Raw genomic sequence first — 27,006 nt, 5'->3', positions numbered from 1 at the left:
TTTCCTTAAACACACACACACACACACACACACAAGCAGCCACACTAGTTTCATTTTATTTATCTTATAATCCCCAAAGGATTCACAGAACAGGCTGTGTGCAGCTGCCGTGTTTTCTTCTGGTTAAATTGGCGGTTACCTACTGTGTGGAGTTGCTAGGAGAAGGTGAATAAGCATGATTACAGCATCATTGATGTGCATAGTCTTTCAATAACAACCTGTGGAGCTCTGTGGTCTGTCTTCTCTATGGCTCTATGTGTTATTTCCTCATTGTTGTCATTAATATTTGTTGCCCTTTATTGTTAGAGCATGATATATCTTTAACTCTTGGTTCCAGATCAATTAAGAGACAAAAACCTTGGCATTTAAAACAGGCACTTTTTTCTCAGGGTGGTGCTGCTGACACTGGTTCCTACCATCTGCTTTCTTATTACGTCCTGCCCTCCTTCCATTGGTAGAGAGGAATTCAGCTTCTTCTGGTGCGCTAAAGTCATTCACGTTTCTCTTGTGCATAATAGATCTTGTAAACTGTAGGAATTCTGATGTGCTTCCGTGCACCGAACAGTAACAGATGAGCTGCTTTTGGGGCGAGCTGGAGCGCTCAGTCGGTCAGTAGTACAGTAGCAGGCTCACATGTGCGGATTGTTCCTGTGAGGTCAGAGGATCTGTTTATACAGCTGTCTGCTTGGGGGTGGGGGGCGGCTGATGAGAGCAGTGGATATGCCTGTCAAAGTCAATAGCAATTCTGGCAGAAGCTGCCCTTAGCTTTGTAAATCTGTAATATTTTGATAGACAAGAGATGCTACTGTATAACTGTTTGAGATTTGTAGGGGACTGAGGAATGCTTGTTCTAGCTGCTGAAACTGACTGTAACTATATTGCCCTAGGAGTATCATCATGGGGTCAACTGCTACAGAAATTGAAGAATTGGAAAACACCACTTTTAAGTATCTCATAGGAGAACACACTGAAAAAATGTGGCAACGCCTGAAAGGAATGTGAGTAAGCTCTTTGCTTGGTTCTGTGTTTTTATCCCCCACCCCACCCCACCCCACCCAGAATCTGACTATTAGCATGACTAATTGTTCATACTATCTGAATTTGTAGACTAGTGTTTCCTTTAGAAAGATTTTCTCTTAGAAAATAAAATGTGTCAGTCTCAGCTAACAACTTGCTTGAAGGATGGATAATCTTTTTTGCACCTGTATGTTTAATATAAAATAAGGTAACTCCCCGAGAAGTCACTTCACTGTTATAACACATGGCTTCTTTTATACATTCTGCATGTATTCTTTAGATATGTGATTTAGATATGCAGAAACGTAACTAGGAAAGATGCTTGCCAGGATACTTGCAGAAATAAAATTTCCTTCGGAAAAATAGAAAGATTACTACTGGTAGTTATTTCTCTGTGATTAGATTTTTGAAAAAGCAAGGGCAGGATTAATGTGATACTAAATATTTATACTCCATTGTGCTTATTCTTTGTCTTAATTGATGTTTCTTTAAGAAAAAAATGTGGTAAAAACACTAGTAGCATTCCAAACTTATTGGAGAGTTTTAGCTTTAAATTAACCAATTCATGTCTTCTGAGAGTACAGAATAGCTCATGGTATAAAATAGACCTTACTAAGATGGGTCAAGAGATGTGCTTATGTCAAACATGAAATGTAAGTACCTGAGTCAAACTTTAATTGCATTGCTATTACCTTGCTATTTAAACAACATTTAAGTTTTTTGTTGTGTATGCTACTAAGTTCTGTTTAGTTCACCAGAACCCTATGTTTACATGCTTTATTTTAATTATATCATAATTTAAAAATCAGCTTTAACATTTCAATAAAAATGTGCAAAATGAATATTTACAGGCCATTGCAATTGCCTAACATATTTGCAGATCTCAAATGAAAATATATTGATTTCCTATAATAATAGCTGAAGGAGTCCTGTACTATGCAAAATAGAGGTTTTCTAGGATTCATAGTTCTAATGCTGCATTTACATACTATTGTATACAATGCAACATCTGAGTAAATTTAATGTCACTATTTTGATATATATATGATTTTTTAAAAGAAAAATTATGTCAAACTTTGTTTAGAGGAAAAATTCTTTCTACTTTCCTCCATTTGAATGCATTTAGTAATGTCTAGCTATTTAAATAGCATTCTCTCTCTGTTTTCTTACGCTTGAAGTGATACGTGGCATTATAGTACCCTGGTATAAGAGCACACTAATAATGCAAACAACATTTAACAGAGAATAACTTTTAAAAAAGGAAGCCATCTTACATCATTTGAATGGATTAGAGAAATATGTTTTTAAGATCCATTGAAGACTTAAAATTAGAGTTTTTTTGGTGAGTTTGTTCTCTAGGGAAACAAATAATCCTATAAAAGCAAATAACAGCTTACAAAGTTAATTAGCATAGATGAAAATTAAACATTGGCAGTCACCAGATGATTTGTGTCCTAACCTAATTAGTAGATGAACATCTGTACCGGAAAAATTATAGATCATATTACAACCTATTTTAGATTTTCTTCCCTTTATCAGGACAGGATGTTTTTTGCTTGTTTGTTTTGTTTGTATTTGTTTTATTTTCCTGTAGTTACTTAAATGTATGAATGTATGTAGTTACTTAAATATATGTATGTGTGATAGTGAATTTGTGCATACGTCTTTAAGAAATTTGGAAAAGTGACTTTCTGTTTACCTAACATTTTAGAGTGAAGTCATCTGACTTTCACTTTATAAATTGATCTCAAAGATCGATCTCATTTTATTTCAGTAGAGAGTGACAGTCATTCAACAGTAGACCTTCGAGACTTGATATTCAATGTTGATGTAGGATATAATAATACATGTATGTACTAAGTAAATTTGGTGAGTGTCTACATAGAGCCACTGAATGACCATTTAGGGAAAAAAAATTACTGCAACTAGTTTTTAAAAAAATGATCATTATTACTGAACTTGATTGAAATGACTGATTGCCTTTGCATCAAAGAAAGAAGGAATTTGTGTTTTGGTGCTATTACTTTAACTTGTACTTTGACTTAAGACATTTCCAGTATTCTAGGTTTAGAATCGTCAAAACAAGAAGCTCTAAATCTAAAATCTGCATGACTAATGACAGCTAAATTGTTTAATTATGGTCTTTTGTGTAGTCTGCATTCACAGCAGTGATATGAGGGTCTCCTTATTCCATTGCTGGAATTGTCTTGCCTATTTAAAATGTAATATTGACTCAAACAGAGTTTTTAGCTTATCAAAATCTCTGCTGCTAGAATTTCACTTTTTAAGTGTTGGCAATTAAAATTATGCTACTCATGAAAGCTATCAAACAATTTTGCAATAATTTTCTTGGTTTTTTAAAGAAGACTCAATGAAGACCTTTAGATATTTGGAAAGTAATTTTTTTGACTTTTACTGTATCTAACTTCACAAATCCATTGATTCATTTCAATAGGACATTCTGTTTTTAAGTAGGTTTATACTACATACATTTTTGAGGTTAAACAAAAATAAAGACAAAGGTTAAAGTAAAATAAAGTTTATTCAACTATACTTTAAATATGGAAACATGAGCTACTACAGGTAGATATTTACAGAAAATATTTTAAGGAATGTCATATAGCATAACATTTTAAATCACTTTTTTGAGTCCGTAGAAATAGTTTTTAAATTTTGTAACACATGTGAAAACATCGGTAAATGAAATTAAAGTTATCGGTTATTCTCTACCATTTTGTTGATTTTTTTTTCATTGAGTTTCTTTTAAATCTCCTTCCTAGTAATATTTAATTGAGACACCATATTCAGTGATGTGCCAAGAAATCTCTTCTTACTTTGTGGAAACAAGGGTGAAACACTTTCCTCTTCTGATTCCTGACATAGACTTGCATGCTTTTTTCTATTAATTTTATTTTACAGTTATTCCTTTATTCTTTAGCTTTCTTTAATCCATCTTCTACCACTAATTTGTCTCTCAATGTGACAATTTAGATTCTACACTATAACTCATCATCCATGATGGTGGAAATGTTTGCAAATGACTATGGCATCATGCCCTTCATAAACAACATTTAAAAAGAATCATACACTTGTCCATAAGTTATCAATTGTTTAGGATCTGGAAAACACTTCCTAGTTCTTCTGCCATCTCAACACCTAATGAAATTTCTGGTTCAGAAGTTTTCTGTGACTCTGGGACCTATATTACTTCCTACATACTAAGGAAATTTCTCTAACTCTAATCTTTGCAAAGATTGTTAAGTTTATTGATTCCCATGAGGAAAGTTGTATGTGTTTTCATTTATGCAGGGTTTTTTTTCCAGTTTTAGATATAATTCTTTTTTTCTGTGTCATGGTACTGTTTTTTTTTTTTTTCTTTTTTAAAATGAAAAAATTGCTCCACAGCTGTGGATTTTAAAAAAAACAAAAACATATTTTAAAACATTTGTGCTGCTCTTTCCAGTCAATGCCACTGTTCTAAGAGTTTGATCTAAGGGGTGACAGCATTTCCAGAATACTGTGGTCAAGTAGAAATTCCAGTGAACACGGCATTATAGCAAAAACTAAATCAGAGTGTTATCTTATTCAGTTGTTCAACAGAATGGAGGAAAATTTAAACTGCTCAAAACTATAAAATATAGACAAAAATCTGAGACTCACTACTTCATAGTACTTATTGCCAATTCTTTCAGTTTTTATAAATGTAGGACTAGAACCTATGAGAATTTTACTGTTGGAAACTAACTTAATATATGAGAATTAATTTTACATGTATAGATGCTTACCTCCCTCTCTCTCCATATCTAGACAAATGTCCAGATATTAAGATCTAGAATTGTGAATGCAACAGTTGAAAGACTTCAGATTCTTTTTTTCTTTTTTCCTCTGATTGGTGGTGATGATCAGTAATGGAAGATTAAAATATAGAGAGGCAGAAAGTGAAGGAGAAAGGAAGAAATGTATAATAACCTTATAACAAATTTAAAGTAACTGTTATTGAAGAGGGCAGTGTGTTGAGCAGCTCTCAGAGGCAGTACCCAAACCCTCATCACCAAGAAAATGTAGCAGAAATACATATTTAGAATAAAAATTGGCAAAAACAGGTAAAATGACAGGAGCTATTAGCACCATAGTCCCAAACTGGAATCATACTTGAGGATGAAGCAGCATTATACATGAGCAAATCTGATCCTTTTACTGTCCTGCCTTCTAGTACTGTCCCTTCAAAGTTCAGCATCCTTCGCAGGGTGTCCCTATACCTGCTTGACATTTGGAGCCTCCTCTCATGCCTCTTTCCTCTGTGGCCCCCTCCCAATCAGGCTCAAGGTCCCAAAGAAATACTGCTTACCGCCTATCTGCCTTAGCTCATTTTGTTCTCTCTTACTACGTTTCTCCTCTCTCAGCCAGGGCTGCTCTTATTCCCTGTGGTGCTTTTAGAGATGTGTGGGGATGTTTCTGGTTATTGCAGTGCCTGAGGGTGTTTCTGTCCTCAGTGGGCTGCAGGGTCCGGGCAGGATAAATGCCCTCCAGAGCCTGGGAAATTCCTTTGTCAGGAAGGAATATTCTACTCAAAATCCTAATAGGGACACTATTAAGTAATGCTCAAAGATCTCTTCTTAAATTTCACTTGCAAAGGAAATCCTTCTTGACTGTCCATACTGGGTTAGTTTCCTATATTTGGCTCATAAAGTAACCTGGACTTCCCTTTTCATAACAAAATCTACCTTTACTCTGGGCCACAAGTTTCTGAGGGCAAGAATCGTGTTCATTGTGTTTGCTTTTGGATCCCCAGCACCCAGTAGTGTACCTGGCACATAGGAGATCATGCAAGAAATCCTCTTCACATCAATCAATGAATGAATAAAATTCGGACTCTTAAAAAAAAAAAAATTCGGACTCTTATAGTGGTTCTAACTTCAAAATTAGAGAATCAGTTAGACTGCCAAAATAGGGCCTAAAGCCAGGTCAGAGGAGTGGAGATAGATTCACAGATAGAATAGGGATGGAGAAGATGGAAAGAAGTAATATGTGCTTATCATCCATTGGTTGTCAGAACTTTCCAAATATAACATATCTGTATTTTCATTCAAAAAGTAAGTATCCTAAGTTTTTAAACAGCTAGTAGCTGGTGAAACTTACGTTTAAATACAGATCTGCCTAGCTCTAAATCTCTCTCTCTCTCTCTCTCTCTTTTTTTTTTTTTTAACATTTTATTCATTTATTTGAGAGAGAGAGAGAGCACAAGTGGGATGGGGGCAGGGCAGAGGGAGGGTCAGAAGGCATAGGGAGAAGCAGATTCCCTGCTGAGTGGGGAGCTCTATGCGGGGCTCGATTCCAGGACCCTGAGATCAGGACCTGAGCCAAAGGCAGACACTTAACTGACTGAGCCACCCAGGTGCCCCTCTAAGGCTCTTACTCATCTTACTTTCAAAACAAAAAAGAAGACATTCTCAGAATGGTTACCTAGAAAGATCACAGAAAAGGATGCAGATCCTTAAAACAGTCCATGGGCTTTGTGGTAGGCAGACTCATTGCCTCCCAGAAATGTCCATGTCCTAATCCCTAGAATCTGTGAAGATATTACCTTACATGTCAAAGGGGAATTAAGGTAGCAGATGGAATTAAGTTTGCTAATCAGATGACCTTGAAATATGGAGATTAACCTGGATTATCCAGGTGGGCCCAATGTAATCACAAAGGTTCTTAAAAGTGAAGAGGGAGGCAGAAGAGGTCAGAGTGCTCTGATGTGAGAAAGACTCAACTTGTCTTTGTCCATGTTGAAAATAGAGAAAATGGGCTAGGAGGCAAGGTATGTGGGCAACCTCTAGAAGCTTGCAAAGGCAAGAAGCAGATTCTTCACTAAAGCCTCCGAAAAAGAATGCAGCTTGATTTTAGCTCAGTGAAACTTGCATCAAATTTTTGACCTACAGAACTGAGGTAATTCATTTATGGTGTTTCAAGTACTAAGTTTGTGGTAGATTTGATGAAGCAGCAAGAAACTAAATACATTCCTTCTGTAACAGAATACCAGAGTGCTTAATCAACATGACCATTTTTTTTTTTTTTAAAGATTTTATTTATTTATTTGACAGAGAGAGAAACACAGTGAGAGAGGGAACACAAGCAGGGGCAGAGGGAGAGGGAGAAGCAGGCTTCCTGCAGAGCAGGGAGCCCGATGCGGGGCTCGATCCCAGGACACTGGGATCATGACCTGAGCTGAAGGCGGACACTTAACAACTAAGCCACCCAGGTGCCCCAACATGACCATTTTTATATTCTTACCCTCTCCACCACCATTGCCCCCAACACACACATTCTCATACAGACAGGATGCCCAGAGGTGGAGTCAGTCTCGGCCGCTCTATGGAGAAGTGGAGTAGATACTCTTTATCTTTAGCCATTAAATAACTGTCTTCCATTTAACCCTGGCTTACATGCATCAACCACCAATTTTCTTATCAAGCTCTGATATTGAGAGCTTATAGTAGATTCATTTCAAATATCAAGGAAAATATCAATGTTCTTTTTTGGAAATTGTTGATAAATCTCAGTCTTTAGTCTCACAATTGCTGATGGTTTTGATGGATTAATCAGAAAAATCAGTCTAAAAATTGTTCTTTAGTCATAAAACTAAAGGAAACCACCTCACAAAATCTATTCTGGTTTATAAATACAATCCTAATATAAATTTCAGTCCTTATGTAATATTATATTTATAGAATAGATATGGTTAAGGTAAAATACCTTAAAGATTAAAAACCTGAACTCTGGAATCAGTCAGGTATTTTCTAATACCATCTGTCCTTTAGCTCTGTGATCATGGAAAATCTCTTAACTTTTCTAAACTTCACTTTCCTTATTTGTAAAATTCAATTATTTTATTCACTCATTCACTCATTTAATAAATACCCACTGGTTGTGTGCTATATCAGGCACAAGTTTAGGCACAGGAACTTACATTTTAGTAGAGGAAACAAATATCAAAAACAATAAAAAAAAATAAGCTGATATAGAGTAAGAAGTGACCTGAAGAAAATGCACCGTGATGTGATCAAGAGTTACTTGGGAAGGTACTTTGGATAGGAATGATTTATCTTAGAAGGTGACTTTTCAGCTGAGACATAGACAAAAATTGATACCTACCTCATGAGATCTTGGGGTGGGGTGGGGTGGGGCTAATGAATGATATCTCTAATCCAAGTTCAGGAGTAAGTGAGGGATAGATTTAGGAGTCCAGCTGACGGAGATCAAAATGTTAGCTTTATTGCAGACTAAATTTCTGTTGGAGGATAAGATTTTGCAGCTAAATAAGCCAGAACACCCTTGAATTCAGTTTATCCACCCTAATGGCAAATCTCCTCAGCAGTGGCAAACTCTGTCCTCCTACATGTGCCTCATGGTCTCTAACAGATGAGACTATGCTTTCTACATGCAGAATATCCTTTTCTCACCCTCTGAAAAGGATAATTTGCACCCCTAGGTGTAATTCTTTCCACAATTCCCCAACCAAATATTCCTTCTCCTCCTTTGTGAAAGAATGTGAAAAGTGGCAAAGCGTGGCCTGGAAGGCTTTTCCAGTTGAAGGTCCTTCCACTTAAAAGGGAAGGATTAGGATCAGGGAATCTGGATATTGTCCAAATAAAGGTAGTGAAAATTAAATAAAATAATGTATATAAGAAACACAGCACAGTACCTGGCATACAGTAATCTTTTCAAAACATTATAATTATTGATATTTCCATAATTTTATCTATTCTTATATGTATATCAACTCTGCTATTTAACAGCTATATGATTTTCTCCAAGTTTTGATTTTTCAATACCTTAGTTTTTATATCTGTAAACTAGGAATGTATCATTACCTATCTCATGGATATTGAGAAAATTAAATGAATAAATCTTATGAACTTCTTAGAACAATGTCCAGAACTCAAGAAATTCTAGCTATTATCATTATTGCTAATGTTATATGCAAATGCAGAATTCTGTTTTTTTTCAAGTAATTTTCTTACCAGAATCAGTGGAGAGAGTTGAGTTGTCAAGATGAGAAAGGAAGACCTTAGGTCAGTGGAAGTGCGCTCATCAAGGTTCCCAGGTTTTTCTACTCAAGGATTTACATTTCCTTGGGGCAGGAGTGATGGGCCTGTCAGGAGAGAGAGCTGACGAAGAGAAGTGGGCTGACCTTTGAGTTTTACTGATAGAAGAATTGCCTTGACGGATTCAGCACCCTTAACTCAGCATCTTGTAGTAATCTTAGGATGGATTTTAGGGCTCTATAATCATGTATAACCCAGGGCTAGTCTGATTTCCTGAGTCACTCTGGCTTGAAAATCATTCTTTAGGTCTTTTCTTATCCCAGTCTAGATCTGGTTGACAAAGGAGTTGACTTCCAAGTAATTACTGTCATGTCCCGTAGTCCTTCATTTTGCTGATGCATTTTAGAAAATACCAAATTACCATTATATTATTAGATTTTGTCCCTTATTCTAACATATTTCAATCAGCTAATCAAATGTAAATATTTGAGCAAGTCTGATTCCCATCTGAAAGGTCTGTGCTGTAAGCCTTTTGGATATGAAAGGAACTGTTCACTAACATCATTAAACAAATGATAATGTTAAAGGCTCATGAGAATCACAGTATTCCAAATATCTGGTCTGAGCAAGTATTAGGCATGAATAACTATTTCTTGTTGAGGAAGGACATAAAAGTGGTAATAGGTCATGAGAGGCATATAAATGAAACATTATGTCCCTTCTGGTTTCTCCTTTTAAGCTACACTTTCTTAAAATTGTTTAAAGAGATTGTATTTTATTTTATATTTTATAAAATATTTTAAAACACACACTTTTATTAAATAGGCCCAGAAAATGCTCAATGCAGGTAATTTCTGCTAGGTAAAATTTTGATGTTTATAGCTACTCAAATTCGCTTATAATTAGTTGTGAAAAAATAGTAAAGTCCCCTAAGTACAGTGTCCAAAGGGCAAGAAAACAGAGGTCAACCTTAATTAAGCTCTGCATAAGAGTGGAAGGTCAAAGGATTCTTGGAATTTTGTACATGAATCAGGTACTTGATAACTTAGAAGAAAATAAAAATAGGCTTCTTTTAGAAAAGTATTAGTATGCAGGGGCACCTGGGTGGCTCAGTTCCTTAAATGTCTGCCTTCAGCTCAGGTCATGATCCCAGAGTCCTGGATCAAGCCCTGCTCTGGCAGGCTTCCTGCTCAGTGGGGAATCTGCTTCTCCCTCTCCCTCCCCTGGCTCATGCTCTTTCTCTCTCTTTCTCTCTCTCTTTCTCACTCAGTCTCTCTCTCAAAAATAAATAAATACACTCTTTAAAAAAAAGTAATAGTATGCTGACTCTGGTCTGCTTAAATGTGGACTTCCTAAGACATGTTTCAAAATAAACGGCATTTGGAGCAAGATAAAACACTGAACAACTTGTACATCAATCATATTTTTTAGTTAGCTTAAACTCATAATTGAATCATAGTAGTAACCATATTTTATAATTTTTTGTGCTTTATAATTTCTAAACGATTTTTCTTTTGATCTGTGTGGTTCAGCACAATTATCCCATTTTTTTCTGATGTGAAAACTGAGCCTCAAAGACATTAAATGACTTGACCAATGTTTCCCAGGTAGTAAGAGGAAGGCCAGATTCCTAGGCCCATATCTTTCTTTTCCAATAAACACTGACTTAGATAATTTCATTTAATACTCACTATAAAGACTCACTATAAAACCTGACATTTTAGGAATTAAAAACTATTCTCTTGTTTTGATTTTTCCACAATCCTGCCATCTGTTTGCCTAGTGTTGCATACTCCAAGGGGAGTTATCTTTTGGCATATGCTTTAGATGTCAGAAACTCCCAGGTTCTATTTCATCTCCTTCTCCTAAATATGCACTACTATTACCCCTTTAATCCACTTATTTTAACAATGATTCTAGCTAGTATTTTAAAGGAATTTGACTTATCCTAAATCCTCTTGCCCCTTCGGAGCTTGGACACCTACAAAATTATTTTAATTTATTTGGTCTTTGGTATCCCAAACAACAGAGAAGAAAACCCCCAAAGTCCTGCACAGTAGAGTCATCTGGGTGTCTGTCCCTGAAGATTTTATTTACCAGTAAGAATAAAGCCAGGGGTTCTACCGATTAAAACTAGGTATTTAATTCCTGCTATGCTGCTTCTTTTTGTTCTAAAGGATTTTATGCATACAATAAAGTTCTTTCCTGAAGTAGAGTGAGCCGAATCTTTTCTTCTTTTATTTTAGAAAAATCATCTAAATGGAGTTTATTCTGCTTTATTTCTGACAGAGAACATAAACTATGTAAAGGCACACAGCATTTTTCTCACCCATTTTTAGACTGCATTTGGAGATGGCTATTAAGGAACTCCTCTGGAATTTTTAGAGCTCTCAAAATCTCCAGTACCTCCTATTGGTACCAACTGAAAAAGTGTCTTTGTAAGTGTGACCCTCTTGATATTTCATCCTCCAGCAAATTTCTACCTTGATATCTCAGGTTTTCCAAAGAGCTTTCTATTTCCCAGAAATTCTTTCATGTTGTTGTTCACTGTTGTAATATGGCCCAATTTGTGACTTCCAATATCCACTGTTGGGTAATCCCTCCCATATTGATTCTGAGCTTGGCCATTCCACTTGCTTTGGCCAATGGGATCTTAGCAAATGTGACACAAGTAAAGGTTTGGAAAGGGCTTATGCACTGCAGTTTATTCTCTTTTGCTACTCTTTGGAACTCTCATACCAGCATGGGAAGAAGTCTGGTCAAACCTACTGGAGGACAAGCATGTGAAGCAGATATAAACCATTCCAGCTGAGTCCCCCTTAGACCAGCCAAACCATTAACCACCAGATATGTGAGTGAAGTCATCTGGGACTATCTAACTTCCTCAGAGTCATAAGGAAATAATAAATGTTTATTGTTTTTGGCCACTAGTTGCAAGATGGTTTGTTGCACAAAAAGAGTCAACTGATACACACTCAAAATCAAGCTCTTAGCTTCTACATTTTTCAGATAATTCTTCTCTGGCTTTCAGAGTTTTTTTCCTACTACCACTCTGCCTTTTTTTTTCCCCCCTCTCATCATCTCCTTTCATTTACTTCTTTGATTCAATCAAAAGATTATGAAAATAAAAAGCAATTTTCAGAAAATCAGTTCAATAAAATTGTCTTCTACTTATTTCCACCAGCAACAATATCAACTGCATGTCCCTACTTACAATATTTTTTCCAATACATGATTTCTCAATGGGCTCTCTGTTGAAGTGTGTTGCTGTTAGGTTTCATGAACAAATATAATTTCCCACCAAATAGAAGAGAAACATAGAATAAGGCAGGGAAACTGCATCGTTGCATAAGGAAAGACGGTTCATATCCTGTTACCCTGGCAACAGGCACTGGGAAGGCCAGGACTCCCCACACATCCTGTTGCCCTGACAACAGGTCATGCAGAGCATGGGAAGGCCCAGTTTCCACTCTTCTAGGCAACCACAAAGAAAAAGGAGAAAGTGATTTTCCATCTTGTTCCTCCTTACCTACATATTTCTTCTATTATCTGAATCACTCCAGTATAAGTTTATCTTTTCAGATGTAGGAGAGGGTAAGAAAAATGTGACCTCAATTTTTATATTCATAAGCTCTGAAATATTTGCTAATTTTTGATTGGGTCAAAGGAGTAAGTGATAGGAAAAAAATAATAGAGGGAGGGAATCAAAGCAGTAGGGGGAATAAATTGTGGAAACCAGATAAGTACTATATGAATAATGTGGTAGCCAAGAGCTGATTTGGGGTATGTATCACTTAGCTACAATGGATAGGTTTAGCTAATTTTTAGGGTGTTCATCTGAGAAATTCCCATATATGAAATGATTATTTATTTTGTTACTTTTATTTTGTGAGCAGACAATATATAACCAAATACCATAAAATGACATTATGTAATAAAATTTTTATAAACTTAATTTGCAATTCTGTGTAAATTTTCCCTTTTTTATTTTTATTCAGCTTTTCTTTTCTTTCATTACTTATCCTTTCTTACCATAGAGAGTTGATGAGGAAGCAATCTGATTCAGTTCTTTTTTTCCTTCCTTCTCTCTTTGTTCCTTAAGCAATTGTTTTGATTGTATTAAAGAAATACACTTTACATTTATTTTTGGAGCTCTGTATTGCTTTGTTTTCACAATTTATGCTTTATATAAAATAGTTGTCTATTCAAAACTGACATATACCGCTAGTTCTGCTATTACCAATCTCTATCAATTTTTCTGTGATTTAAAATAAGATTTTAGCTGACTCCTTTGCTTTTAAAGATGGAATAAAAACTTCAAATTCTGTAAAACAGAAGTCTTTAACTTTTATAAGCCAGAAGTCTTATTGGTGAGGAGAAAATGTCTGGGAAAAATCTTCTCTTAAAAAACTGGACAAAGGGATTTGTGGAGAAAAGATTTTGAATTTAAACTGAGTGAAAAAGGAAGTATGGGCTGGTGAAAAGGCAGTATTTTTGTGAGACTGTAAGCATGTTGAAGTGGAATTTCTGAAAGACCAGGTGGGAAAGTTGGAACCTAATCAGAATATCATTAAAGTCAGAGAAAAAACACTCATGATTATCTGAGACTAAATTAGGTGACCCTTCTAGATACTCTATTTGCACTTTATGTGTTCTTTTTACTGTCCACTTAATTGTTCTGCATTTTAGGTAGTCCTTCTCTTCCTCTTCTGGGGTAACAAGAGCAAAGAGGTGGAATCCATCTAATTATTATTGTATCCTCAGTGCCCAGCATAGCACATTGCAAGAAGTGAAAACTTAAAACTGTTTCAACATATATTAAAAACACACAGTAGGCAATATGCAACAACCTTACATTTGAAAGGTATAGCTAGTAAAGCTGTAGTTGTTCAGCAGCAACATTAATTCAACCTGGAAGGTCAAGAAACTTTTTTGGAGGGTATTTAAACTGCTTCTGGAGAAAGGAAGAGAATGAGGTATCAGAACCTGACCAGTAGAGGTTGTTGGGGATGTGACTATGTCACAGACGAAAACAAAAACAGCAAAAGACAAACCTTGTAATATGGAACTTAGAATCTCAGTATTGTTGTGAGGGATAAAAATAATGCAAAATGCTCAGACCCTGTGTCTGGCATACAAGAAGCATCTACAAATGGTAGCTGTTATTGTAAATGACTTTTGTGGTTCAACTGTGTGTAAGATAACATGTTTGTTTTTGCCTATTCCTCTGCCAAATAATGAGATTAAAGTTGACTCCGGTAACTATATGATGGGTAGGAGGCAGAGGAGATTCAAACACTGACTGAATGACTGAATGACTATTCCAAGACTATGATTTCCTAAGATCAATACCACTTATATCCTAGTAAAACTCAAATTTCTGTTTCATTATGTAATTGAATAGCTAGGATTATGTTGAGAATATCTTTTAGTCGTCAGTGAATATTCTGGCCTTATGTGATCTTGCAGCCCAGGGAATTCATGGTGAGTGAAGACGGTTGTGTATTTTGTGTGAGTTATCGCCTGCTGAAGTTTCCAAACCATAGTGAGTCAGGCAGAAGGAGATAAGCTGACCAACTTGGAGGCCATCAGGCTAAATACTTTATATTAGCTTCCAGGCTCCAGTTACTTGTCCATTACTGAGTTGAAGACTAACTAATCCTCTCTTTGCACAGTCCTTACAGAGAAACTTACAAAGAAAGATAGCTTGAAATTTCACAATGTGATTGTACAATTTTTATGGTTCTTGAGTTTTATTTTTACCAGACATTAAGTCCAAGGTGTGTGATGAAGCTTGAACTAAAGTCATAATTTTCAAACTGTCATTTAATATTTTTGTTCTGACTTCACCCTGTTATGTGAATCATATTTCAATTAGAGATAAATATTTGCAAAATATATATAAAAAAATGCCTCTGTAAAGAGAACCCATCTATCCATAATGGAGTCATGGGTTAAGGAGAGATCACATATGCTTATTGACTGAGAATGTTCCAAAATGAAATTTACTCTAATTGAACATAATAATAAAAAATAAATAAAAAGAAAAATAAATAAAATGAAATTTACAACCAAAATATTAATATCTGGTTTAAAGGATTAAAATATTCTTGGCATTAGTCCCCAAATGACTTTATTATATATACTTTCCCTCAATTTCACAGAGGGCATTGTAACAGATTTTCTTATTCGTTACCACAACTTGTTTTATTTTTCTAAAAAAATGACCAAAAGCAATGCTAAAATCATTTACCTTTATTCTTATATTTCTTTGATTTCTTTTTTTAAAATTTCTAATTCTATACTAAAATAGCTAATCTCTACTTCCTGTTATTAGACAACTTGGTTAATTTACTGATAGCTAGGGCACCTGGAAAACAAGGAATTTTTAGAGCACTTTGGAATTGGAAACATGTTACCAAGTAAACTTAAATTCCCTAGAAAGGGGAAGTGTTTAAGTTCAGAAATAAGGAAATAAAAAATAAAAAATACTCTCCTTGATAAACTCAGATTGTTTTGTTAAGTATATGTCTTATGAGTATAAAAGTCAACACTAATTTACACAGTGTGAGTCAAATCTTAGCCACTGATTAAAACTATCTTAAGAATGAGAGTCTTTCGGAAATAAAGTTGTAACTTAAGTTCATCAGCACAATACTGACACTTGTAAAAATATTGAGGTATTTTGGAAAGTAGGACTAATATTATTTGATTAACCCACTTCAGTTGACTTATTAATACAATATAACTTATTTGTTCATTCAGTGAATATTCATCACTGGGTACTTAGGGAGCTCCAGGATTATTCTGGGCACCAGGGATACGATGATAAGCAGTACGGTCATGATCTTTACCTTCACAGAGTTACATTTTGATGGTGAGGATGGATAATAAACAAATAAATATGCAATGTAATTTTAATAAAAGCAAACAGGGTAAGTGACAAAGTGTCTGGGAGGCACAAAAGTGGCTATTTTATAAGAGTTGTCAGGGAAGGGCTTTCTGTGATAGCAACTGGTAGAGAAGGACGTTAATGAAGTGAGGACTGAGCTATGCCAAGGCCTGAAGCAATGGCGTCCCAGACGGGGCGGCAGGAGCACAATCCCGTGAGGCAGGGTGCATGTGACATATTTGAGGAAAAACAAGACCAGGAGCGCCGGAGCACAGTGGGTGAAGGAAAGAGTGGAAGGATTGAGAATGGAAAAAAAGGCAAAAGTCACATCATCTGAGACCTAACAGGTTGTGATAAGAAATTAAGATTTTATTTTCAGCCTGGTAGGAAGTTTTTAGAACTTCGGAGCAGCAGAATGGAGGATCTGACTTATGTTTTAACAAGACTTCTCTGAACAAAGAGTAGAATGGTGGTTACCAGGGTTTGCGGGGTGGGGGAAATGTGGAGATATTGGTCCAAGGGTACAAACTTCCAGTTATAAGATTAACAAGTTTTGGGGTCTAATGTATAGCATGGTGATTATAGCTAATAATACTATATCATATACTTGAATATTGCCAAGAGAGTAGATCTTAAATGTTTGCACTACAAAAATGAAATGGTAACTATGTGAAGAGATGGAGGTGGTACCTAATACTATGGTGGTAATTATTTATTTATAAATAATTTAAAATTTATAATTATAAATGCATTTATAATTACATTTAAATTATAAATGTATCAAATCAACAGGTTGTACACCTTAAAGAAAAAGAAGGCTTCCTTGCTCATTTTGTAGGAGCTAACACTGACAAGGGGGGAAGTAGGGAAGGATAAGATTGGAAATAGGAGGATATATTAGGGGGCTAAGGTACAGTTGTCTCATGAGTTTTAGATGTGGGAATGTAAGGATTAAAATGAGGCATAAAGACTTGTTTTATTGTGTGTGTGTGTGTATGCATGAGAGAGAGAGAGAGAGAGAGATCCTGAACAAATGGGTTGTGTATGATCCCTTGTCTGAAGCCCTTGGGTTAAAATGTGACCCAAATTCATAACTTTCAGATTTCAGAAAGGTAATAAGGTGCCTATTCCAAAAATTATTCCCAGTGGGGCCTGGGGTAGCTCCCAGCGGATATTTCTGCTACAAAACGTAATAAAGACAATAAATGGCCTCTACCAGCTCAAGTCAGGTTTTGCTGCCAAACGAGTTCAGGTCAGATCAGATTTTGAAATGAAAATGTTTGCTGTTTAGAGCTTTCAGATTTTCATAGCTGTGGATAAGGAGTTATTAACCTTTACCAGTTCCTGAAATGGGGAAGATGGTGGTAAAAACAAAAAGCTCTTTTGGATCCATGAATTTTGAGAAACCTGTTAGACATTCAAGTGGCCTTACAAATAAATAGACAGCTGGACCGATGAGAGGTCAAGGCGGAAAATATAAATTTCAATATACAAATACATTTAAAATCATGGAGCTAGATGAGATCATCTAGGGAGTTAACAAGGGTGTAAATGAGGGCTGAGCCCTCAGGTCCCCCAGGATTTAGAGCTTGGGAAGGGAAGTCAGGGAAGGAGAAGGAGGAGTAGCCAGTGTGCTGTGGCAGCCTGGAAGCCAAAGACGACTACTTTTCAAGAACAGCAAAGGTTAAGTTTCAAATGTTGCTGAGACGTCGTGTACATGGATTGTGCATTGACCATTGACTTTTGCATTATGGAGGTCTTTAGCAATCTTGGCAAAATACTCCCAAAGAAGTAGTGGGACAAAAATCCTCAGAGAAGTGGGTAGAAGAGAGGACTGGAGGTGAAGAAGTGGGAGCAGTATGTACATCTAACTCTTTAAATAATTTTCTAGAAAGGAGATCATAGAGATACGGTGACAGCTCCTTTACACTTTGAGTGTAAAGCAGTTTGTTAAATGTGGGGATATTATTGGAGAATTCTGGTGGGAATGATGATACGAATGATTCTGTAGGGAGTAAAAAAATAATCACTGCAGAGAGAGAGAGAAGAAATCTCCATCCCCTTAAATAGGTGAGAGATAAGGATGGCTTAAGTGCAGCGACTGGATCTAGGAGCAGGATGGCTCATCCATGGTAACAGGAGGAAAGCAGACTATTTGGGAACATTTGCAAGTAGTTAGGTGAAAACTTGGTGATGGTCCCCGCTGGTTACTTTTATTTTCTCAGTGAAATAAGAGGCTATTTGTAGAGAGTGAGGAGGGAAGAGAGGGAGTGGAGATTTGAGGAGAAGGTGTGAAACAGCTCAGCAAGGAGTGTGACTAAGGAAATGCAGTGGAACTGGTGGGCAGTGCTGAGCATCCACCTCAATCACATATTGCAAGTGTGATCAGTTTGCATCCCTATGTGCTTTTTTTCCTGTTACATTCAGTTCAGCTGCTTCCATGCAGGCTCAGAGCAGATGCAGAACTGGGTTTACAGAGTTCATATATTGCCAGAAAATTCCAGTGCCATGGATGAAGGAGGGCTGAGGGCCCCTTTAAGGTTTAAGATAAGGGGAGAGGTGAGAATATGAGGGAATGATGGACAGCAAAAAAGTGGATAAAGTCAACAAATTAGAGGTAGAGAAGGAGATAATGAACTTCTGGAATGAGATACTAGGGTCAGTGACCTTTGGTTCTTCTCAAAGACACAGAACAATAAAATAGACACATATTATGTGTAGACAAACTTATACAAGAAAGATAATTTGTGATAACAATAAATGGTAGGTAATTTTATTCTTCTCCTGTTTATAGAAGCCCCCCTGTGAAATGTTTTACCTTTCATTACTAGGCTTTCTCTTCAAAACAGAAGAGGCTGTTAGGAGTGTGGCTTTTCCTGCAAAGAAAACAAAGCGGGCAGATCTAATTTTAGGATGCTTTTCCTTGACAACAGCCTTTTAAATATTGCCTATTCAGTAATAAAAATGGGCTTCAGAAAATAATGACACTGTGTTTGGTTAAGGAAATTCAGTCACCTTTTGTACTTGAACCTTACAAGGTGTCATGAGAACACATAACAGGGCTTTTCCTTCACCTTTCATCAGTGAGTGAAGTTTTACTCTTTGTTGTACTTATGGCAAATTTCAGTGCATTTCATCAGTAGCAACAGGCCAAGCGTGTAACAGGGACTGCTGTGAAATATGGATTTAACCACAAGGTTATGGAAAGTATTTTACTACATAAGAGTTGTTCCTCTGTTTACATTAATAGTAGCTTTAGTTGACCTAAATAATTCAGACTTTAAGTTCCTTCTTGAGAGCCAAACCATTTTTTGAGTCTGCACACACTAAGCAAAGCAATTATCCCTTTATTTGGTGAAGATTTTAATGCCAGGAGTGAAGTTTGCCTTGGCTGAAATTTTATAAAACAGTCACACACACACACAAAATAATGATACCTAGTCATGCACTTTGGTATAAGTGCAACTGCCATTCAGTAACTATATATAATATTGTGCTGATCAGGCATAAAGAGAAGTAAAAGTCATAGTTTCTTTTGATTTTTATCACAGTGTCATTATACATAGAATTTTGTGAGTCATAATATTAAAGAATTATAAAACTTCAATGTAAAGGTCACTGGTAGATAGATTTTACATCTACTTTTTCCAGGAAATTGAACCTTCTGTTTTTGTGCAATAAACTAATTTGGGGATAATTATATATGAGTTATGTGAATATTTAAAAATTACTCTTCTAAAATATTTGTTGAATTTCTTATTTAGCATTGCATGATTGATCTTATTTGAAGTTTGGTACTATGTTGCTTACCCCAAATAATCTTTGCGTCCTTAGATCCTTGGTCGGATGTTCCCTAGGTAATGCTGTGCATTTTATTGTTGGTAAATTGAATTTCCTTCTTAACTCCTAGAGATCTCTCTCGATTTCCCTCCCTTTGAGCATTGGCCTGAATATGATCTGAGACTGCATGATTCCTGTTTATTCTGCCATCAAAGATATACTTGAATGTCTGAAACTGCCAGTCATATGCTTTGACTGGGTCTTTAAAGAAATATAAACTTGGCTTCCTTAGTACTAATCCTATACATTGTATAACACTTTTACTTTCAAAAATTAATTCTTATTTTTATTAAAGCAATAAAATAGTACCATAAGACAATGACAACAATTCCCCCCTCCACCACTCCTTGGCGCTACCTAGGTCTGCTTCCTGAGACATCAACTTTCATCTTTTAATTCTTTCTTCCTGTAAATTATCTGTATTTCAAAATAATAATTTTGTGTAGTTGTTTCTTGGTTTATCTATTTTAAGCATATCTACTGCCTTCCTGGCTGAAAATTTAACACTTAGACCAAGCTCTAACTATGGCCGTCTTGGGTTACCCTCCCCCATTTTCCTGTGAATCAGTATTTGGTGTTTAGAGTCTTACGACTGAATTGTCTTCACTTCTGAGCCAAGAAAAGAAATGTGAATGTTTCCTGTAGAGTACACTCCCCTTGTTTTTCCTGGAATTAATAAATGTCTCGTTTTAATTGTTGGCTTTGATTACTGCATACCTATCATTAATTCTTTCCAAATTCAGAAAAAGAATTGTCAAACACCCTTTAATATTTTTCCCACATTTCCAAGCACATCATGTGCTTTTTCTGTCTTAATTTTTTCCTTGGAGACACTGTCCTTCCAGCCTTTGTCCCCAGCTCCATCTGGGGTTCCCCAAGCCTGAGGCACAGCTGAGCCTGGGATTGCCCTTTGCCTTCATTCTGGGAAATCCCTTCAACACCCTCATGGGTTGGGCCTATTGTTTCCTGGATCCTGTGCTTTCTCAGTTTACTCTCATTTAGGGGATAAGCTTCTCTAATAACTTCCTGAAATAGGGTACTTGAGAAATACACTCATTTATAGTACATTCAAATATGAAAATATATTTATTCTATTTTGATATAGCTTGTCAGTCTCTGAAATCATAAGTTAAAATATTTTTTTCTTAGAATTTTAAAAATATTGCTTTATTGTCTTTTAACTTTAGTACTGCTATCAAGAGGTTTGATGCCAGTTAGCCCTGATCTTTTTATGTGATGTTCTTCCCAACCATCATGAGTCAGGAATTTCTCCTTTTTCCTTTTTCCTCTGAAATTTCATAATAACATTGGTGTGAGAATTTTGTACTGGGAAGTTGGTTGGTTCTTTTAATCTAGAAATGCATGCCCTTCATTTTTTGGAAAAATCTCTCCATTTGTTAATTTGATAATTTTCTTCCTTCCATTTTCTTCATCTATTCTTTCTGGGATTTTTATGTTGCTCCTTCTGGATTAAGCATCAAGTTTTATTATATTTCCACTCCTCTCATTTTTGCTTTTTTACAAAAAATAAAACAACTTGGACATCTATTTATCAACCCCTCCAAAACTTTTCAAGGTCTGACCTCATTCTTATTTTGATTGATTCTTCTTTGTAGCACTCTATTCTTTTGTAGTGCGTGCAACACTTTTTATACCCCTAAGTCCATTTTTGTTGATTAACAATTTTTCTTCTACTTGAATAGGCTCTTTCTAATGAGTTCATGTTTTCTGTGTGTTTGTTTCAGTTTGTCTTTCCTGTTAAAGACTTTCCTCAAGGGGACTGTCTGCTCACTTTTAAAAGAGAGACACTAAAAAGCTGATTGATACTCAGTGTGAATGGATAGCGTTTGTTGACTTGTGGGCTTCATAATAGGGTGGGAGGTACTCAGCCATCTAATTAGGTACAAAGTGCCAGCATCTAAAAGTCTTTTCTCTGGAACCATTACTTTTCTACTAGAAAATAATCTAACCTCTAGTCTAAGATATTAAAACCTTGTTGCCCCCATTCTAGAACTGAGTGAGGAAAGGAGTTGGGGTCATACCATTTATTATGTAGTTTTTTACATAGTTTACTTTTTTAAAATACAGCAATTCACATTTTCACCTCTGTGGCTTAATTTCACTGGAGAATAAATATCTAATTTTCCATAATGATGTGGGAGCAGTACTTGCTGGGTACTTCTCCATATATTGACTTTCAAATAAAACCCTATTTTGAGTCCCACTTTGATTCTCTGAATTCTGCAAAATTGGGGGCCTTTAATACTGCATCTTTTCATGTTCTTCAGGGTGAAACTTCTGTTTCTAGCTGGTAATCTTTACTAAGATTTCCACTCTTCCATCTATTTTTCAAACTTCAAAAATATAATTATTCTCTTGTGTCGTGTTTTTTTTTCCAATACAGTTTGTTCTTCTGGGGGATTTACAACATTTTTATGTCTTCACTATCATGTTGGAAGAGTTTTAGAGGATAACAATGATAAATGCATGTTCAGTTAGCCATGGTTAAAAAATGATGCACTTAAGTTTCCCAATACTTTAAAAAATTAATTCAAATTTTATTTTGCACTTTAATTTTCTTGAAAACCCTGAGAGGTAAGACCATGTACTAACTCCACTTATCATATATGGAAACAAAATGATATGATTTTCTTTTTTTTTAAAGATTTATTTATTTTAGCAAGAGAGAAAGAGAGAGAGAGAGAGAGAGAGAGAGCCAGTGAGCACATGCAAGTGGGGGGAGGAGCAGAAGGAGAGAGAATCCCCAAGCAAACTCCCCCCTGAGCGTGGAGCCCATTGCGGGGCTCAATCCCAGGACCCTGAGATCATGACCTGACCCTAAATCAAGAGTCAATCGAATGAGCCACCCAGGTGCCCCCAAAAGAAATGATTTTCTTAAAGTAATTGTATTACAGAGTTCAATGCAGAAAACAGGAACCAGGCTGCTATTTGAAACAGAAAGGGATTCAATATGGACTCAATAGATGTTTATAAAATCATAGGAATGTCTGTAGGAGCTGGAAGTCAGGGGCCACCACTAAACTAGCAAGTTAAAAGATCAACACCACAGCTGTGATTCAGAGTCAAGAAGCAGCTGGGCTACCATCACTAGTGCTACTGGGTACCCCACTGCCAATAGATACCCACTGGAGCCAGTGGCTGGATAAGCAAAGGTGGAATCCAGTCAATACAACTGTCTCATGGCCCTGTTTGTCAGCCAAAATCAGCAGTAGGAAGATGGCTCCTCCTTACTTTGCCTTCTAAATATTCCAAATACTTTGAGACTGCCTTTCATTGGCATCACCTAATTCATATCTAGAACCTTAGCTAAAATGATCTGGTTATAGATTTTAGCTCTCAAATCTCTCCAAATAGAATGTCTCAGTCTGAAGCATCTATTATAGTAATACAGCTGGTTTGTGACAGAGTTAAAACTGGACCCCAGTTTTTGTGACTTTCAGCATTTTCCTTTTTACTGTTTCATTTTAAAAATACAAAATAATAGAAAATAATATAAATAAATATTAATATTTAAATATTAAAGAATATAAAAATCACATTAAAATTTGTTGTTCAAATGGAATGATTATCCAAAATACACTAATGGTATAATTGACATGTTCTTCTTTAGAGACTTTTGTCCTCAACAGTATTTGATAGTATCTAAATATATAGGATAATATTTTGATTCTCATTGCACAGAGCATATGGATCTATATTATATGCTTAACATCATACTAGACTACTTGAGGGATAAAGAAATAAAAGACAGTCCTCTTTCCTTTAACTGGGTAGATAAAGCTAACTCCTTTCAATTGATTGTAACAATAAAAATGGAATATATGTAGTTTTCTTTATGGGTGAGAAGAATACTTACATCTGTTGTTTGTCAAGAACTCTGTGTTTGTTATCTCACTAAATCTCCATACAAACCTTATAAGTTAATATTGCCATCCTCACTTTAGAGAGTAGTAATAGACACACAGGAAGGTTAGATAACTCCACCAAATTATGCTGACATTGGACTCTAGAGGTGGGATTTAAATATTGTGTTTTTCCTTTTATACTAAGATGCCTCTTGAGCAAATATGGGATGAACCTTGATGAAGGGTAAGATTTGATGGGGAGGGGGTAGGACAGGTGTCTCAAACTCAAATTCCATCAGAGGCCATGGTTGATGGAGGTGGATTGGGTGGGGATTGTGGTAGCTCAGAGTATACTTGTTGCTTCTTGGGACAGCAGCCTCTTAGTCCAGCTTCTTTTTCTTTGTTGGGATATCAGCACACAGTGGTCAGGTCTGATTTCAGAGGAAAGTCAAAATCCATATTTTTATTTATAGTTTTTTGATTTTTAAAATGTTAGCAAACAAACCAAGCTTTAAAAATCAGTGGGTCAACACTGTTGAGACCAAGATACACCCCTGTTCCACCCATGAAGACCAAGGACAATGCAAAAGGTGCCAGCCAAAGTCAAATACTACATGCTGGACCACCCATACAGGAAAACGGTGCAAAAATGTAATCTCTGGCATTAGAAACAACCATCTTCTAGCCTGTATTGAATGAGATATTGAAAGGGAGGATTTCAGGACTTATTTGGAGGGAGAGCTGTTCTCCCTCCAAGCTATTCTCATGACCTCCAAGGAAAAATGTAGAGGTGAGAGACTGGCTGCCTTTGTCAGCAAGGAGGAGTGTCCACTGGGCTTTTCCAGCAACATCAGGGCAAGGAAAAGTCTGTCCTCCTGCAGGCCAAGTGAACCCTTAGAAAGAAGTCGGCCTGGGTCAGTTCAAAGGAGATCCTGCCTAAGATGATTGCCTGGAAGTGTAGAGCAACCCTAACAGAGAAAGCCTGTGTAGGATGGACCAGTCAAGGTAGGGATGAGGGAGGAAGTCCTTGGTCAGGGAGAGGACTACCATGAGCTGCCTTAGGAATTGTAGTTAGAGGACAACAGAGAGAAGATCTCCAAAAATCCTGTGTATATGTGGATGCCACTGGAGAAAAAGTCAACGTCTAGAAGGAACCAACACAGGAAAACAATTGTATCTGCTGTATAAAACTGTGCCCTTCCCCCTAATTCCCTTTCTTCTTTGGCCTCATAAATTACAGAGTTGGGAAGGAAGGAAACTCTAACCTGAAGCAGGTCTGAACTTGGAGTTGGGAGGGCGAGGCTGGAAAATGCTTCACTTTGAAAGAATATGGAGTGCTAATTATTACATTGGATGTTGGCATTTTGACTTCTGAAATAAAACTCATGACTGAATGGGGCCAGAAAATCTGTGGTACCTGGATTTCATCTGGTAGTAGAAACAAAGAAATTTAGACGATGGGTGTGGAAGAACAATGAGGGAAGAAAAATAAAAGACTCCTTCCTGACTGTACGTATGTTCCTTAAACATATGTCTACAAGACAGGTGTCTGTAAGCCAAAACTGTGTGTTCTCCATTTGCAGTCTCTGGGGTAGGGAAAGATGGTTGGGGGTGGGGTAGTATGGATCAGCACTGGGTGGAGAAAGCATGATCAGTGTTACTAAGTAAGAAAAGATATAAAACTTTCTCTACAAATAGTCTGCATTCTGTTTTGTCTTTTTTATTTCTTTTCATTGTAGAATCCGAAGGCCCTTACTACACATTTAAATGAGTTAATGAAACTGACCGTGCTAATGCTTTTAGACATGTAGATGGTAAAAGGTTACCGAGGCTTAGGAAATAGCCCCATAAAGACCATTAAACTTTCTTCAAATGATAATACGTGACATGTTGATGACTCAGTAAATGATTTTGTATGCTCCTCTGAAGCCCACTGCAATTGATTTTTTTAAATGTACATTTCTCAAGGATTTAACAAAATCACCAAATTAAGAAACATTATCATTCTCTGATTACATAACTACTAAAATGCCATCATATGGAATTTGGAATTTGTTCACATAGTGGTAAAAAATGCATTGTAAAAGATAGCCCAGAAAGTCCTCTTGCTGACTGAAAGTTTGTATACGTTACTGGAGAATCTTGTAATATATGGCAAGGAATGCTTTGGTTAATTGTTAAGGTTTTTGTTCTCTGAGTTCCTGGTAGTGTTCTGTTGTTTGGGGCTCTTGTAGCTGCTGCAATGATGAGGATGAGGTTTGCACAGAGTAGGTGTTTTACACAATAAAATACGTGTGGTTGCAAAGGCTGCTGGTCCTCTGCCCAGTTGCTGTCACCCTAATAGAACACACGGGCATTGCACTGTCTGACACTCATTGTGAGCCTGGTAATTGTTTGTATAATTCCCACAGTTAAGTTTGTAAGTAACAAAGGCAGCACTAATGACTTTTTGCCATGTGGCTATCTCTTGTCACAGAATCTCTTTGAGGATCAGACTTTATTTAAAAATATGTTGCACCAGATAAAAAAATAAAATCCATTTAGCATTGTTTTGAAGTATAACAATAAACAACAGTTTGTAGCTCACAAAAGGATAGGAAAACTGATTCTCCTTAAGTGAAACTAATTCACAAGGTGAATATTTTTCTCTTGATCCATGGTCGATTTTAAGATCATATAGATAAAGTTTCTAATCTATGTGATGCTTTTGTAACCTTAAGCCATTTACATTAATAGGCTAGACAGTTAAACTCAGAATTCTAGGAAGTTTGATAGAATCTTGCAATTAGAAATTTTATGTGAGGTTTACATATGAAAATCAAAGAGTAGACACAGATCTTCATTTATCCATTCATCATCCCTCCATCTAGTCACTCACAAAGTCACTCACTCAATAAAATGTACTGAACTTCTACCATGTGCAGAGCTTGATGCTTACTTTTTAGATGGATAAAAAGAATAGTTGAAAACCTTAAGAAGTGGGACACTTAAAAGCTAACAAGAGAGTAGACACAAATAACCACATAAATAATTAGATATATTTATATATTTGAATGTATGTTACATATTTACCTATGTAAACACATAAATATGTATATGTGTATATATGCTCAGACCCATAATCATTGTGTGCATACAACTTGGTGTCTGACTTCTTTGTTTTATTACATTTTATTCATCACTGCTGTATTTTCTTTATATATTATGTTTTACATGGTAACATGGAGTTTACCTCACTGTTTCTATCACTGGACAATTATGTTGTTTCTACTTTATGGTGGTTATATATATAACATTAGGAAACATCTTTCCCATATTCTATATTTTTCCTGCAGACAGACTTCCAGAAGTAGGT

At 36.1% G+C, this 27,006-nt stretch overlaps 1 protein-coding gene across 6 annotated transcripts in view; it reads left to right on the top strand.

Annotated features, from left to right (window-relative positions):
* The window catches only part of PDE1A (phosphodiesterase 1A), a 323,167-nt gene continuing 296,161 nt past the window's right edge, over positions 1 to 27,006 (top strand). The window contains exons 1-2 of one of the 6 annotated variants that reach the window (XM_078071072.1): positions 1 to 165; positions 888 to 998. In XM_078071072.1, coding sequence (XP_077927198.1) covers positions 898 to 998 — 101 coding nt within the window. In that variant the 5' untranslated portion in view covers positions 1 to 165; positions 888 to 897. Of the gene's footprint in view, positions 166 to 363; positions 656 to 887; positions 999 to 27,006 lie in introns of those variants that run through there. The other 5 variants (XM_078071073.1, XM_078071071.1, XM_078071075.1 and 2 more) reach the window with 5 other exon arrangements.

This window comes from Halichoerus grypus, chromosome 4, assembly GCF_964656455.1.
Source record: "Halichoerus grypus chromosome 4, mHalGry1.hap1.1, whole genome shotgun sequence".
In the NCBI taxonomy this organism is placed as follows: Eukaryota; Metazoa; Chordata; class Mammalia; order Carnivora; family Phocidae; genus Halichoerus; species Halichoerus grypus.
The sequence above is the reverse complement of the archived record's forward strand: the minus strand, read 5'-3'. Positions and strand labels throughout refer to the sequence as shown.